Genomic DNA, 17804 nt, shown 5'->3' on the forward strand with positions numbered 1-17804 from the left:
TCCGTTCCGTCACTGGACAAAACGAAGTTGAAGAAAAAAAAAAAAAAAAAAAAGATACCTTGTAATTCCCTAAGGGTGAAAACCTAGCCATTGGGTTTTCAGAGGGTATTAATAGAAAGGATGCGGGGGTTGTGTAACAGTATGGAATCTTCTGGAAAACAAACACGAACAGCATACTACTGCATGGACAGAAAGGAAGTTTCAAAGAAAACTAGACTAAAAAAGACAAATGACTGCCTTCTCAGAACCAGACAGGTCTCCTTACTCAGAGGAGAGGGGGAAAGAGAAAAATGATTGGGAAAAAAGAAAATTAAGACACAGAAGGTGAAGGGTGAGTGGTGACTCATGTTTTACATCCTCACCTTCTGTGCACCAGCAAAAGCATGATAGTAACAGGAAACATAAGTCATTATGGCTCTCTCATCGGGTCTGGCAGTGTATACTAAATCTGTGTGGAGAAAAGAAGGTTAACTACTCGGATGTTCTAGTACCCACAGGCTTTGCCAAGTGCGGCCTCAGAGAAGCCAAAGCAATGAATCTTCCCCCCTCACCCCCACACACTTATGTTGTCGAAACTTTGGCTCTAATCAAAGAAGTCGTTACTCTCTGTATACTTCTGAGAATTGCCATAGAGAAGAACACGGCTAGTGCAGAAGACCCCTAGACTGGCAAGGAAGTCACGTCCACAGCCAGAATCAGAACTCCAGGATTCCACAGAATGCACACAACAGCACATTCCCAGAGACTCTCTACCGCGGTACGCAAGGAGGGCCCCATGGTCAACCAAGATCCACACAGAACGTACGCACCCACGAATCGAAGCCTGGTGCTCACCTTAAGGAAAGCTTTGTGAGGAAAATAGGGAAACAACTTCCAGAATGTTGTAAAAGCAGGGAAGATGGGTAAGATTAGAAAAGTTTCCCCAGTGTTTGTTACAGGTAACCTGTTCATGGGACAGAGACCCAAGTAGCCACTGGAAAATCCCCACATAGGGTCCGGAGACCAACACAAATGACAGGAAGTGAGGTCAGCAGCAGCAGGCAGGAAGGCAAGCCTTCACCAGACGGGTGGGCATTCTGAGAGGAGGTGGCCAGCACGTGCTGTGGCCAAAACAGGGATATGCTAATACAGTGCTGTGGTGATGAGAAGTCTGAGTGCAGGTAGCAAGGACAAAGGGTCGGTCACATAGCCCGGGACCTGTTGGGCAGTCATGTCACAACATGCCCCACACTCAAGGCAGTCAAGTTCATGACGCTGCCAGAAGATTCCTGTGAGAAATTACAAAGAAAATAATATAGTATGTAAGCCTTTTTCTGAACCATTTGAAAGGAAAGGAAAAGAAAAGGAATAGACTAAGATGTGTCACAAGGGAAGAGGAAATGAAGGCGTACCAGGACATCTTACTGGCCTGGAAGGATACATAGGAGGGATACACGCCCAGACCAGGACTCAGAAACTAAGGGGGAAAATCTACCGACTAAGAAGCATGTCAGCATGCCAGAGGAATAATGATGGTGACCCTGAACTCACCCTCAACTGCAGTGTATTAAGGAGGCATTAATTAGCTAAATGTCTCCTGTTTTTTCCTCCCTTTAGTATTCTAGCTATTAACCCAAGTGGGTAAACTCTGGGTAGTTATTTACTCTATGGAAAGGTCCAAGGAGATATCGCACAAATGTAAACTTGGCTTAGAGAGGACAGACAGACAAAAAGGAAAAGCAACTGTTCTCCATTGCTACTTCATTATTTTATTACTTACTCTCTCTAAAGAGCTTTTGAAAACCGTACACAGATTCGGAGGAGTATATTCAAGTGTTAACACCCAATAATGTGGGTGTTTGATAAAATGATTAAATTAAAGGGCGCCTGGGTAGCTCAGTCGGCTGAGCATCTGACTCTTGATTTTGGCTCAGGTCATGATCTTAAGGTTCATGAGATTGAGCCCTGTGTCAGGCTCTGCGCTGAGCATGGAACCTACTTGAGATTCTCTCTCTCTCTCCCTCTCTCTCTCTCTCTCTCTCTCTCTCCCCTTCCCATTCACGTACATACACACTCTTTCTCTCTAAATGAATAAACATTTCTTTAAATGCTCAAATAAGTGGGTAAAATTAAAACCCTACTTCAAAGATCACTGTTGTGAGTTGCACTGTATCCCTCAAAAAGATATGCTGAAGTCCTAACTCCCGCCCCCAGCACCTGAGAATGTGACCTTGTTTGTAAGTAGGCCTTTGCTAATATACTCAAGTTAAGATGAGGTCATGCTGGGGTAGGGAAGATCCTTAACCCAATATGACTGGTGTCCTTATAAGAAGAGGGAAAGAGATAGAGAGACAGACATGGACAGAAGGTGGTCATGTAAGGACAAAGTCAGAGGTTGGAGTGATGGATGATACCATAAGCCAAGGAATGCCTGGGGCTTCTTGAAGCTGGAAGAGGAAGGAAGAAACCTCTTCTCCAGATTTTGCAAGAAGCATGAGGCTGCCAACAGCTCGATTCCAGACTCATAGCCCACAGAACCATGAAAGAATACATTTGTGTTGTTTCAAGCCACCTAGTTTATAATTCAAAATGCAATCACCAAAAATAAGGAGGATCAGAAGATTGACAATTGCCTCTAATCAAGTTCTGTGCTTTCCCCCAACCATGTCAATGAGGGGAAGAAATGGACCATCAGGGAAGAATAGTATCAACAACAAACATAGTAATAGAAGTTCCTTGAGGGTAGGACTCTGCCTTCCACACCTCGTGAACTCCTGCAGGACACACAGTGGGTGCTCGATACACGTCTGTTGAGTGAGAAGAGAATCGCAAACAAGTGAATTGAATGGATGGTCTCCACATATCTGTCCTTTCAATGGTGTGCCGTAGGTACAACACACACAAATTCATCACATGCAGAGAGCACAGAAGTTACTGGAAACCAGTCCCCAGCATGAAAGGTGCTCAGCTGAAAACTGCTGAGAAAGTTAGCTTCTTTCAGATCTAACTGAATGTAATTTAGACCCAAAATGAAACGTGGAAGCTTGAGAGGCACACTGATGGCTGAATGTTCAGTATTGTGTATTTCGATTCTGTAACTTCTTCTGGCTGGAAGGATTTTTTTTTCCCTTGTGAAGTCCTGACACTTCACAAGATTTCTTTGCTAAACTTGTCTCCATTGTTAAGAGAAATAACGATGTGTTGTTACAAAAATAAAAATCACAAAGCAAAGCACAAAGCAAAGCATTCTGCCTTTTCTTTGCCAAAGCTGAAACTTTTATCAAATTATTTTCACTATAGTTTTGCTACGTGGTTTTGAGCAAGATTTTTAAAAAGAATTCAAGAGCCAGGTACAAGGAAAATTCCCTTAACCCTCCTGTGGCCAAGGACAGAAACTTCCTCGGATTCTTAAGTACTCCAGATGTAACTTGGCTATAAAGTTTTACAAACCCCCACACGTGGCCATAGCATGCACAGTCCACGGATTTTATTTGAGTCGGTAAACACAATTTTCCTCTTACCTTCAGCATCCAGCATTTTGGGAATATCCAGGTGTTTCTCTGCAATTTCCATGGCCAGGTTAATATTTCCTATTGGGTCATCCTGTGTGAAACACAGCATAGCCAGTTTTTGAAAGTATCTTTTGGACAGGGGTTACGAGTAATGTTTTTTACATACCTTACTTTTCAGAGGAGACTTTCTCATGCCCACCATATAACCATGAGAGTGTAAGTAATATTCCTTCTTATCTTTTCCCAATCCCTCCACACATTTAGAGAAAAACCAAAAATGATGTGAAAGCCACAGGAGCCATGCACACTGCAAATCATAAGATGTGAGCCAAATGAAGAGGCCAACTGCTTTGTCGACAGAAAAGTTGACAGATATTCTCTCATGGACCAGAAAGAACCCTGAAGACCTCCAAGCTTATTTTCAACTCTACTGATAACAACATTTAAATGACTCCAGAAGAAATCATGAAACGTACATTTTCCAGGTCTGGAAGGGCATCATGGAGAATGTCTAACACCTTTGTTTTAGATGTAAGAAAGCTGAGGGGTAAAGAGGACGAAAACATGGTGGCCGGTGAAACATGTGGATCCCTAAAGAAGCAAGGGTGGCTACCCTTGAGCAAGATGGCTACCAAGATGGCTACCAAGAGCAAAAATTATGCTTCTAGGGGCACCTGGGTGGCTTAGTCGCTTAAGTGTCCTACTTCGGCTCAGGTCATGATCTCATGGTCCGTGGGTTGGAGCTCCATGTTGGGCTCTGTGCTGACAGCTCAGAGCCTGGAGCCTGCTTCGGATTCTTTGTCTCCCTCTCTCTCTGCCCCTCCCCCACTCATGCTCTGTCTCTGTGTCTCAAAATAAATAATCAAAATAAATAAACATTAAAAAATTTGAAAAAAAAAAGTATGCTTCTGGGAAGCTAAAGACTAAAATTATGAAAATTGTGAAGACATTTTTGTTCTTAAGATTACATTTACCTTCACAGTAAGATTGGTTAAATTATATGTGTGTGTGTGTGTGTGTGTGTTAATTTATAACATAACAAAATAATTTCAACCAGAGGTGTATATCCAAAACAGAAAAATTTAAAGACTTATTTAACACTTCTTGTTTTGATCCACTTAAGAGATTATTAGGAACCTTAAATGGGATGGGGGTAGGTAAGATAGAAAATCAAACTGAAAAGTAGTGTTAGTCCTGGGATCGCTTGAATGAATTTTAACATCAAAGCCATTTAAACATTTTAGAAACTGCAATGGTTTACAGGAGTAGAATGAGTTTCATACGCTGAAGCGGTTTTAGAAGGGCAGCCTTCAAAAACACATTCACGAGGCTCAGCAAAGAAACCCAAGTAAGCTTCCTGGCCTCACAGAGTCTACATTTCAGGCAAAACATTTTTTCCAGTAAATGTTTTAACAAAGCATATCATCATTTCATTAAAAGCAGCCTTATCACCAAGTGAGTCTTACCTGTGTATTTTATGCATCTATTTATAAAGCCAAATCGCTGAGTAAAAGTATCTTTCTTTTTGTTTTAAACACGTAAGAAAAATTTCAGTATTAAAAATAGAATAATGGGGCGCCTTGGTGGCTCAGCCATTAACCACCTGACATCAGCTCAGGTCCTGATCTCACAGTTCGTGAGTTCAAGTCATACATCGTGTAAGCCCCATTTCTCTCTCTGCCCCTCACTCACTGGCACACTCTCTCTCTTTCGCTCTCAAAAAAATCACAATGATTCTGCGACTCTGTGAAAACTACCTCATTTATACGGTGATTGAGAGAGAGAAAATGTGGCAGTTAAGTATTTTCTTGGCTCAGCTACTGGCCATGTGACCTTGGGCAGATTTCTGAATTCCATTACTTCCTTCATCTATAAAACTGGGATAATAATAGTACCTACTTCATCAGTGCATTATATTTTACTGTGCATTGTACTGAATGACTATGCATGTATATGTAACATACACAAAATAATACATATACACAATATACAAATTAGTACATGTATGAATATATGTATGTGTGATATCTGTGCATGTGCAACCTACATATTAATACATACGTATGTGTATAATAAATATACGTATTTATTTATAACCGACTCTAATCTAGAGCTGTGTAACTATGAACTGCTACTGTTAATTGCTATCATTTTTCACTCATCAGACATGGCAAATTACCACAGGTCTGTGGACCATTGGTAATAAAAATCGACCACCGTAAACTGCTAATGAAACTCGTTCGATCTAGAACAATCTCTTCATTTTGCAAACAAGATAGAGATTCACTGAAAAAAATATACACTTATCTCCAAGTCTGAAACTTTTCAAAATAACTCCAGAATAAGAGAATGTGTTTGAAAAGCTGAGGCACTCAGGCAACCTTCCGTTACGGTACAAGTAAATTTCTCAGGAGTAGCTGTCATCGGAGACAGGCCGGGAGGAAGGCAGTGAGCAGGTGACAGCTAAAAAGGTGCCAGGGGCACCTGAGTGGCTCAGTCAGCTAAGTGTCAGACTCCAGCTCAGGTCATGATCTCGCGGTCTGTGAGTTCAAGCCCCGCATCGGGCTCTGTGCTGACAGCTCAGAGCCTGGAGCCTGTTTCGGAATCTGTGTCTCCCTCTCTCTGACCCTCCCCCGTTCATGCTCTGTCTCTCTGTGTCTCAAAAATAAATAAATGTTAAAAAAAAAAATTTTTTTTAAAACAACAACAAAAACAACCATTAAAATAATAATTGCAAAAAAGTAATAAGGTGGCAGAAGCCAGGACACTCTTCCCATGACCGTGCACACCACACAGGTGAGGGCAGCATGCAGCAGGAACAGTTCCACAGCAAAACACGCGACTCAACGTGAAGGCCACGAAGCACACCAGCAACCGGAAGGAACTGGGCCATAACCATCGCTTGGGGGAACATCTTCGGGGCAGGCAACGCCTCTAGCCCTCGATCTCCACACGTCGTTAAGTCTAGGGCAGCAGGACTACCTACCGCCAGGTTTAGAAGGGGCCTGGCATTCTTTTCTCTGTTACAGATTCACGTTTTTAAACCACTGTTAAAGAAAGGATTCTGACGCTAATGGAAACTTAAGCGAACTGAAGCTTAAGCTTAAACAGAGAATTAAAATTTCTTCAGCTGAAGTTTCTAAAGAGAGCAAAACTGAACGACAGAAACCCTTTTCCGAGGCTACGGCTAATACCTTCTGTCAATGGCAAGATGATTATGGAGTGTCCCTTGTGTGAGAAATTAATCAATTCTGAGTGAGAATGTCTGCAGCTCAACCCTGCAGGAAAGGTAAAGGGAATTTGAAAGGAAGGCCTAGGGAATTTGAACCTTTCTTTACCCCAAACCATAGATGTTTCACTTCTCATATTTACAATCTGGGAGCGTAAAATCTCTGAGACACATCTCTAAAAACCTTCAGAGTAAATCAAGCCAAATGGACGAACATATCTTAATTTGGGCCAAAAGGCTGATGTGGCTCTGGGTCTCGTCCCATCTTCATTATTTAATATTAATAATTAATTAATTGCTAATAAAAGGATTTTCCTGGCTCCCCTTCCCACTTGCACTACGTGCAAGGCTAGCTGGGGACACGATGCTGGTGGCAGCCTGGGTGTTCGTGTGAGTTCAGTGCTGACGTGCTCATTTCAGGACAACATGCTGAGGGGCGGGGTGGGGGTGGGGGGACGCTGCATGCCAGGTCCCCAGAATGACCTTGTTAAGCTTTGAGTAGTCAATGAGGTCGGGCCGGTGTCTGTGGATGAGCGCACAGAGTCCAAGGCCGTCTTTCCAGCTGCATGATGGTCAGGAAGAACAGGAACACGTGTTAATGGAGAAAAAGCAGCAGCAAGGGTCTGCCCTGGGTCAGATGGAGCCCCGAAATTTGGGATGCATGGCCCCTAACGCCCTTCTGTCTGACTTAATGCACCAAAGGCCCCATGTACCTCCCTCCCTACCCAACCCAGTATACTGTGGTCCCTTCCTTGAACACCAGTCTTCTTTCCGGGGTGTTTCTAGGGCCCTCGGTTCTTCTTCATTTACAGCTTCGGGCCCAGGACTCTTCCCTGTCCCGCCAGCCCACTCTGGTTCCGGGCTGGGAGACCCGGCAGTGACGAGAAGGAAGACGCCCCTCTACGGTGTCTTGCTCTCCTCCTGGTTCAGGGCCCTCCATCCTAAACCCCTCCTCCCTCTCTCCTCCAAGTCTCCCATGCGGATCCAAGTGCCAGGGTCTACCCAATAAACACACACGAGGACGTCTACCCCGAAACGTCCACGACATACTTCTCTCCACGATTCTTAGTATACTTGAAAAGTCACCATGAGCTCCCAGGTACTCCCATGTCTTTCCCCATAAGGTTCTTTACATGTTTTTAAAAAGGCAAAGACAAGCGAGCACCTGAGGGACTTAGCAAGGAGGGCCTGGGCTTCCGGTCTGTTTCCCCAGAGACACCTGCGCTAACCGTTCTTCAGACGACCTAGGGCGGTGAGCCTCCCAGTGATGACCAGAGGTTCACTGAGGGCTGGGAGCTGGAGTTCTGTTCCTCCGGGGAAGGAAGGGGAGGCAGGGCAGGAGGGAAGCCCCAGGGGCAACACAGCTGAAGTGCCTGGGCCAATCTTGGGCCCAAGGAGGAAAGCGAGAAGGTCAATGAGAAGCCAGTCTGGAACTGGTTGACTTTAATGCTGGCAGAAGGTCTCAGCCCTTGGTGGCTCCTCATGCCCTCCAGACTGCGTGTTACAGGGACAGGAAGTCCTCTTTCCCACCTCTGCCCCTCAAGGCTCGGTGCCTGACACTTGGTAGACACTCTACTGATACTTGTCTCCCCAGAAGAACCTCCCCGATTTTCCCCTGTGGCTCATCCTCACCCTTCATTTCTCTGATTACCCACAGTGGCTGGGGACTCGTTTATATTCATAGGTAACCCACGGTATAAGGGGCGACAATACAGACAGCTCGTCTACCCACAGACAGCAATGACAGAAGACCTGCATGAGGTAGAATACTGAAGCACGTGACAAAACCGTGCTCTCGAATGGCATTTAGCTTTCATTTCTCCAGGTTCCTGTCATTCTGCAAATGTGAGTGTTCTACTTCTCTCGAATCCCAGCATACGAAGTTGGCCGATGAAGCGTCTTTCCCCGTCGAACACAGGGAGGCATCGGTGTGCAGACGATCCATTGTGGGAACACGCATTTTGCCTCCGTGGCCTTCTCACCGAGAAGCCCCGCCTTCCACCTCCTCCCAACACCAGGTGAAGGCAACGGTGAGGTGCAGTCCTACACCTCCAAACTGTGAAGCCCCATTCAGGTGCTGCAAGGTATTCACTTATCAATACCAAGCTGTTCTACCAGCGCCTCAAACCTTAATCAGACACCCCCACCCACCCCCAGAGAGATCTTAAGCATTAGAGATTCTATGGCCTCGGTTCCTCTACACACATAAAACATGGCTCAGACAGGAGCAGGAAGACACCAGTATAAGGAACCACTGTCCTCCCTGCCATCTAAGGATCCCAGTAAGAATGTAAGAACCCAGGGCCCTGGCTGCTTACCTGGTGTGGAAGTTCTGAATGTTCACATTTCTATAAGGAGCGGTTTTCCTTTGACACCAAAGCAGGAGACCTTCTTTGGCAGAGGTTTCTGTAATGACAGCCAGGAAAAAGTGTCCGCGTGGAAATACTCACTACTTAATGCACCCAACTCCCAGTCACTTTCTAAAAGGAGACGTCCTGGGGGGGGGGGGGGGGCAACCATCAAACACATCCTCTCTTCCTGTGGTCTCTGTAGAAGGGCAAGAGCCAGAACCCTGTGCCCAAGGACTGCCTTGTGATGACAGTTAAGAGACTTGCAGAGGAGGGGCACCTGGGTGGCTCAGTCAGTCAAGCATCTGACTCTTGATTTTTGGCTCAAGTCATGATCGCACGGTTCATGAGTTCGAGCCCCACGTTGGACTCCATGCTGACAGTGTGGGGCCTGCTTGGGATTCTCTCTCCCTCTCTGCCCCTCCCTCATTCCCTCTCTCAAAATAAATACAATAAACTTTAAACAATAAAAAGAGAGACCTGAAAAGGACAATGTAGGAGCAACTGCAAGTTATGATACCATAAGTATCAAACAACCAGACTTCAGGGATTTGGGCAATTTACCATTTTTAAAGGAAACTTTAAAATCTGTGTGTAGTTTATGACTTCACTAACCTGTCATTCAATTCACTTACCATTTGGAATCCTGGGTAAATGGAATTTACTAGAGGCCACAGTGTCTCAGATTTACTCCCTTACCCAGTGATTGTTATAATACTGAAAGGCTTTCATTAGTGCATTTCAGGTTTGGCCACCTGAGTTCTGACCAAGTGGAAACAACAACACCCCCCTGTGGTAGCCATGAAGTTGTGCGGCTCCGATGTCCTGCTGCTGGGAGCACAGGGCAGCTCACAGAGGTCCCAGGTGGCACTCTGAATCCACCCCTCACTCCCCAGAGGCCATACTTCCTCAGCTGCTCCAGCCAAAGACTGAGCGAGGGAGGGGCCCTAGAACTGGGCCATCCTGTGCATGTGGGGCTCCTCTAAGAGCAACTGAGGCATAAGGGCTCCCTGCCAGCCTGTGAACAGACCTAAGGACCACATTGCAGGTAAGACTCTTCTCCCCCAAGCCTTCCCTTCCCTTCTCCAGCATGGGTGTTGGCCAAGCGCACTGGCCATTTCCTGTTCTTCACAGGCATTCCCCTCTACCCCCCCCCCCCCCCAAATCTCCTGCATGTCTGTTCTGGACTGAATGTTTCTATCCCCCTAAAATTCTGATGTTAAAGCCCTGACCTTATTTAGATAGGGAGACTTTGGGAGACAATTAGGGTTGGATAAGGTCATGAGGGTGGGGCTCCCATGATGGGATTAGCACCCTTATAAGAAGAGATACAGGACATAGCAAGATGGTGGTCATCTACAAGCCAAAATGAAGGTCCTTATCAAAAACTGACCACAGTGGCACCCTGATCTTGGACTTCTAGCCTCCACAACCATGAGAAAATAAATTTCTGCTGTTCAAGCCATTCAGTCTATGGTGTTTTTGGGCAGACTAAGACAGCATCTAATACCCACCTGGCACTTGGTTCTTGGAGAACCCAAAGGTTACATATATCCAAACAGTTCCTCAAACCCACTTCTAAAATCTAGGATTCTGTCTGTATTTAAGTGTTCACAGTTTAGAAAACCCCTGTAAACACATGGACTCTTGACTAACACTGGAACTTGGCCTCCCATTTCAGTTAGAGCTTGAAGTTTATTTTTTTTAATATCAAAATAAGTATCCCGTAATTATTTATTTAAATTATCCATTCTAGTTCTGACTTCCTTTTGACCTATAACCCAGTTTAAATAAACACGCTCCCAAAATTTCATGTGCTATGGAATAACTTGAATGATTCCTGTTCACATCTCTTCTCTAGAAAATTGTTTGGAAAAGCAACTGAAAGTTCTAAGACCTCATTCAAATATTAATTGGTACAGATGCTGAAGGATGAAACTCCCTATCTAGTGGTCCTGGCCAATAGAACTAATAAGAAAAAGTACGCCAGGAGGAAATAATGTACTGTACATTACAAAGTTTAAGTGAAACAGGCTAGCAAGGCAAACAGAGGTAAAGTAGATGAATAAAACCTCACGACTGCTATGGAAATTTAAATTTGCCAGTCACTGGGGCACCTGGGTGGCTCAGTCGGTTAAGTATCCGACTTCAGCTCAGGTCATGATCTCACAGCTCAGAGACTGGAGCCTGCTTTGGATTCTGTGTCTCCGTCTCTCTCGTTGCCCCTCCCCTGCTCATGTGCCGTCTCTCTCTTAAAAACAAACATTAAAAAAGTAAAAGAAAATAAAAATAAATAAAAATAGGGGCACCTGGGTGGCTCAGTCAGTTAAGTGTCTGACTCTTGATTTCAGCTCAGGTCATAATCTCCTAGTTAGATGAAGTCCCACACTGGGCTCTGCACTGAGCATGGAGCCTGCTTGGGACTCTCTCTCTCTCTCTCTCTCTCTCTCTCTCACTCTCTCTCTCTCTCTCTCTCTATTCTTCCCCTGCTCACACTCTCTCTTTCTCTCTCAAAATAAGTAAACATTTTTAAAATAGTAAAACCAAAAAATTCATATTTGTTCTTTCAGGTGGGTTTAACTGTTTAAATATTTATATCTGGAAGTACATAAAATTGGTAAAGTTATTACGAGTTACCGCCTCTTAATACAGTGAGAACTTTTAAGAAGCATTTTATTTTCGCTGGAATGAAAGAAATGTGCTTGAATAAAAGTACATTTATGGAAGTTTTCAAATTCAGCTGTTTATTAATTCAAGCTGGCTGTCATTTCTGAGCCTGAATTATTGAGATTTTAATACATCATATCTTACTTGGATTTGTAGATGACACAAGTGGGGCTTCAGTGCCAGACGGGAATAATCTAAGTGGGTAAGAAACTCCTTAAGGGTAAACACCATAGGCTTCAGGGCATCTGGTCCAGCAGTAGATAAATTAGTGGTTTTTTAGTGTTTGTTGGTTGATTAGCAACTGACGACATCTGAAAAACCAGCGTCAACGGGGACTCCATCCTGGGCAGAATTATAAACAACGCCCCCCTCACCATGCAGGTACCTGGTTACCTGTCAGGTGACAAATGACAGGATGCTGACTGGCTGGACAATTCACACCGCCTTATTTAAATATGTTCTGCGGCTATACATCTTGTGATGTGAAGCCTAAACAGGCCAAGTTCTAATTTTGAGAATGTCAATCTGACACTTTTCAACAGTGCTGAATTCATCAAAATATTTAGGAGTACAGTGGGCGTAAAAGACTAAAGAGTTTCATCTTCGGTGGAACGCCAAGGATTACAATTCTATTATAGTGACAACAGTTGTTGGGCCGAAAGATACAATAACAATAGAGATTTTGTTAACAGAAAGACAGAAAGGGGGACAGAAAGACAGAAACAGACAGTGAAAGGAGGAAGGGAGGGAAGGAGGGAGGGTGAATGAATGAACTCCGATTTCAACTGTTTTTTTGCACCTGAAAAAAAGCGTTTCAGCTTTAAGTCTTAACAGCACTGCTCTAGTTGTGAACCTACTAGTATAATAAGCAATTAGAAGCTCAAAAAAATGCTCATTTTAAAGAACGACTTCTGTTCTGAACACGTGCTCATCTTTTCCCCAAATGACTCCACCCCCATGAATGAAACAGTATTGCTGGGGTCTCTTCCCATACAAATATAAAACCTGTGAAAACCCAACTCCCATATCTTTCCTTAAATCATGTAAGTGGCACTTCCAGCTTAAAAGCCCTATTCAAATTTGACTTTATGAACTCAATTTACACAACCACTCCAAGTATCTTATTACCATCAGATCTTCAATCATGTCTCTTACCTTCAACTGAAATATCCTGAATAGCAAAGCGAAGGATGATGGTCCAGATCATACCCAGCGTCATTTTCACGTTGCCATCCACAATTTCTTTAGGTGAGAAAACACAACAACAAATTAGTGTCGTGATAACATAACCGGTGCATAAACTTCTCCTATAACTTGTACGTTTCCCCTAAGCTTTGACTTCCGAGCTATCGGAAACTACATCCATACGCAGAAAGACCAGTTGATGTTTTTGTAAGTGCGGCAGCGTGTCTAGTTATAAATACAGTATTCATAACCAAGTGTCTCTAGATTAAATGAATTCTGAGTTAATCATAAGCACAAATCTTGCGAATGCATAATCACCAAAAACAACCCAAGAGTTTCCAGAGTGTAAAGACTAGATGGGCTAGGGTTCTAAGTCATCAGATACACAGAACACAGGCTGTTCTTTAGATCCCGATCCTTCCAGTGGTCCCCAGGTGGCAGGTTCACAGGATTCAGTTGTGTAAACTAAGAAGCAGGGGAGTCTCAGCTCCTACCAAACTCTCCAGGGTTCCCAATGTCCCAGAGAATGAAGAGGTCACTTTCCTCCTATTAATTAGTTCTTTTTTAAGAGTGACTGGGAAGGTTGAGGTCTTTCTCAGGCCGATAATCGGTTTGAAGAAGACAGCACTCTATTTGACTCTCGTCTTTACGGATAACCTCGGAGCCTGGTCTCCCATTCATGCTACCTTTTATTCTCATCTCTAGACACCAGAGCCTACCAGAGAGCCTGACGTGAAGCAGACACAAGCAACAGAAGGGAGGGAGGGAAGAATTCATCTGGCAGCAGGCACACCTGCCCCCCACTGTGAGATCAGTGTGGCAGCCAAGGTTATTCTTCTCACACCTCATTTACCTTCAGCCCCGATGGACACCAGTTTCACGCCTTTGCTGGCTATGTAATCCAAGGCTTTGTTGACATTAGCAATTTTGTGGAATCGCATTTTTCCTCGGTCAGGTTTCGGCAGCCTTTCCCCTGTCAGATGAAAAAAGAAGAGCGTAGGCACAGAGAAACTAATTCCTTGACGTGGAACCAAGATGCCAACATTCAGAGTCGGTGCTTCCTTAAATGGAAAGCACGGTATCTGACTATTTCTGATGGGTCGCTGGCTTCTGTAAATCACAGTGTAGAGGAACATGGACCAAAAAAACTTTCAAGACCAATGGACTGATGTGGAGCCATATGCTTTTCAGATCTGCCGGGAGACTCCAGTTTGGTCCACATACGAGCCAACTTACAAAGGAGAACGGAGAAAAGCTGGTTGGTATCCTGGGAGCGTCTGGAGCAGCCGACTAGCTATTAGAGGAAGTCAGGAGAGCCTCGTCCAAATCACCGCGGTGGCTGCCAGGGCTGAGACACCTGATTATGAAGATATATGGATCGGGGCAGACTTGCCATCGCCCTCCCAGTCACACTTCTTCAAGGGTGATCCCTCCTCTCATCCAAACTCTAATCCAGCCAACTGAAATTCAGGGCAAAACACAACCCCTCTGGGATTTGAGCTCATGTTTTCCGAGTTACGCCAACACGTACACCGGCTGGCTGCATGAACGACAACATTTGGGAGATGCGCTAGCTGGGCTAAGAGTAGAGAGGGCAGCTTGGTGGGTAGTCACATAAACGTCACTTTTTTTCTTTTATTTTGTTTCGAGGTGGGTGGTACAAACATGATTTTAATTAGTCAGTTTTAAGCAGAATTTACTCCTTTTTCAGGGCAGAAAAAGAAGTCCAGGCAGACTGCTCTTTGGAAAGGTTTTCTTTGCTAATAATACCATGTTCTTGCCCAGCCAGGTTCAAAGGGAATTTCTGATACAGTCATCTCTAACTAGACGCATATCTAGTGCTCACACGCGGATGCACGGGATTCGGGTAGGACGGCTATGCAATATCCAGGACCAACCTGAGATGACTTCCAAAAGCAGCATGAGTTTAAGGCCATTCCTGAAGTCCTCCTCGATGTTCTCAATCTGGGTGCCAGCTTTCCTTAGGTGGGAATTACACCAGGCCGTGAAGGTCTGCAACGAGAACCAGACACTGCTGGGCACAGACCCATCAGCGGTCAGCCCCCCTCCATGCAGACAACACTTGACATTGTATGCACCCTGGGGAGTCTAAGAGGCTGGAACTCCTCTGGGGAGAATTTGGTGGAAAGAACGACTTGAAAGACTAAAGTAAGATTTTGTTAGTTTCCCCTTTAGGGACAAAAGAAAATCATTTATTTGATATGCCAGCCTGAGGAATTTGTGCCTTCTGTTTAAAACGGTACCACGTTCAGGGCTGCCAGGGTGGCTCAGCTGGTTAAGCATCCGACTTCAGCTCAGGTCATGATCTCACGGTTGGTCAGTTCGAGCCCTGTGTCGGGCTCTGTGCTGACAGCTCGGAGCCTGGAGCCTGCTTCAGATTCTGTGTCTCCCTCTCTCTCTCTCCCTCTGCCTCTTCCCTGCTCACTCTGTCTCTTTCTCAAAAATAAACATTAAAACAAACAAACAAACAGGTACCATGTTCAGGGGCATTGGGGTGGCTCAGGAGGATGAGCATCCGACTCTTAATCTCAGCTCAGATCATGATCTCACATTTTATGGGATCGAACCCTGTGTCTGGCTCTACACTGACAGCATGGAACCTGCCTGGGATTTTCTCTCTCCCTCTCTGCCCCTCTCCCACTTGTGCTCTTTCTCTCAAAATAAATGGACTTTAAAAAAAGGTACCATGTTCACACCTATGCCTTCCGAAAACCTCTTACTTTGTAGGAAATACAGACTACAGTAGAGTGTGCTTATTCCCTGCATACAACAAAAATAAGCTTGCTTGCAGAGCGGATGAATAAATAATGTTTCAGGAATGTTCATAATGTCTTACTTTAGAGCAGAGGGTGGGCGGTATTGTGTCGCAGAAAGGAGAAGAGAGGAGGGGACCCATAACCACTAATTACCTACATCTAGTTTATCCTGAATGCACAACAATGTTAAGCCAGTAACTAAATTAATTAAACAGATTTGCAGTAGAGTCAGTCATTAAAAATAATGATAACAGTAATAGTAACAATAACTTCCTACTGGCTGGCATATTTCAGGCCCTGAGCTAGACCCCGCATTTCAAAGACCATTAGATACAGCCTAGTCAGGTTAACAAATTACAAAGACAATCTTCAGAGGAAAGATGGACTATATATGAAGTGACATCCAAAGTCATTCTGTTTATTTTTCAAGCCGCATTTAACTTGGCTTCCACTTGTGCACGATTTCCTGCCAAAACCATTTTAGAAGTGCTTCTGGCAGCTGCTGGCTAAGAATGCAAACTGTCCCCTTGTCTCACAACAGCTGTGGGGCTCAAGAACAAAATGCCCGGCACGTTACTCTGTGGGGAGACACGCAGATAGGGTCTGTGTTCTAGATGACAAAATGAATACCTAAAAAATAAACAGCTTTCATGCAACGCCACAAAAAGACATAGTTTCCATAAAAATGATTTTCCTGAGTAATAAAGAAGATTTAAAAATCTGATTGTCACTTTTTTCAACAAATATGTGATGGGATTAAGTTCAAGGGCAAAAATGTAGGCGTTTTCTTGGACTTAGAAGAATTCATTTTACTCGGAGAGCCTACAGTAATAATTAGGTCTCCCAAAACACATCTAAACTTTAGTCAGCTTTAAACAGAAGAACAACTTAAACCATATACTCTAGATCTATCCCCAGTCGATGCGGCAGCCACTAGCCACATGTAGCTATTTAAGTGTAAATTAATAAAAATTAAAGGAAATTAAATTTTTAGTTCCTCAGTTGCACAAGCCACTTCTCTTTTCCTTATTTTTTAAAACAGAATTTATTGTCAAGTTAGCTAACATACAGTGTATACAGTGTGCTCTTGGTTACTAATCTTTGACAAAGCAGGAAAGAGTATCCAACAGAAAAAAGACCATCTCTTTAGCAAACGGTGCTGGGAGAACTGGACAGCAACAGGCAGAAGAATGAAACTAGACCGCTTTCTTACATCACAAACAAAAATAAACCCAAGATGGATGAAAGACCTAAATGTGAGACAGGAATCCATCAAAACCCTAGAGGGGAAAACAGGCAACAATCTCTCTGACCTCAGCCACAGCAACTTCTTGCTGGGCACAGCCACTTTTCAAGTGCTCAAAAGCCACATGTGGCTGGTGGCTATTGAGCTGGATGGTGCCCATACGGAACATTTCCAGCATCATGGAAAGCTCTATGGGACAGAGTTACTCTAGATAACCCAACTTTGGTGTTTGAAACTAAGATTGTTACAAAGAGTCCATCATTTATTTATTTCAATATTAGTTTATCTATTTACTTTTTTTTTTTACACTTGATCTTAGCCAAAAGGCCGAGAAGCCATTTATTTTTTAAGTTTATTTATTTTTGAGAGAGAGAGAGAGAGAGAGATACAGAGCATGAGTTGGGGGAGGGGCAGAGAGAGAGGGAGACAGAATCCGAAGCAGGCTCAGAGCCTGATGCAGGACGCAAACTCACAAACCATGAGATCATGACTTGAGCCCAAGTCGGACCCTTAACCAACTGAGCCACCCTGGCACCCCCATCTATTTACTTTTTGAAGAGGTAATGAATTTCCTTGGTTCAAACTTCACGTAGGGGCACCTGGGTGGCTCAGTCAGTCAAGCATCCAACTTTGGCTCAGGTCATGATCTCACGGTTCGTGGGTTCAAGCCCCGCATCGGGCTCTGTGCTGTCTGTGCAGAGCCTGCTTGGGATTTTCCCTCTCCCTCTCCTTCTCTGCCCTTCCCTCACTTGCACGTGTGCACTCACTCTCTCTCTTTCAAAATAAATACAAAAACTTAAAAAAAACTCAAGTGGTACAAAAGGGTATGAAGTGAAAAGCATCCCTTTCTTTCTACTCCCA

General features: G+C 44.2%; 1 protein-coding gene across 2 annotated transcripts in view; it reads right to left on the bottom strand.

Annotated features, from left to right (window-relative positions):
• The window catches only part of ACTN2 (actinin alpha 2), a 73186-nt gene that overhangs the window by 28374 nt on the left and 27008 nt on the right, over nt 1-17804 (bottom strand). The window contains exons 2-8 of one of the 2 annotated variants that reach the window (XM_045437239.1): nt 14819-14933; nt 13774-13893; nt 12891-12977; nt 9039-9126; nt 7204-7282; nt 3501-3582; nt 363-448 (exon numbers count right to left, since the gene is read on the bottom strand). In XM_045437239.1, coding sequence (XP_045293195.1) covers nt 363-448; nt 3501-3582; nt 7204-7282; nt 9039-9126; nt 12891-12977; nt 13774-13893; nt 14819-14933 — 657 coding nt within the window. The remainder of the gene's footprint in view (nt 1-362; nt 449-3500; nt 3583-7203; nt 7283-9038; nt 9127-12890; nt 12978-13773; nt 13894-14818; nt 14934-17804) is intronic. The other variant, XM_045437238.1, reaches the window with a different exon arrangement.

Source organism: Leopardus geoffroyi, chromosome D2, assembly GCF_018350155.1.
Source record: "Leopardus geoffroyi isolate Oge1 chromosome D2, O.geoffroyi_Oge1_pat1.0, whole genome shotgun sequence".
In the NCBI taxonomy this organism is placed as follows: domain Eukaryota; kingdom Metazoa; phylum Chordata; class Mammalia; order Carnivora; family Felidae; genus Leopardus; species Leopardus geoffroyi.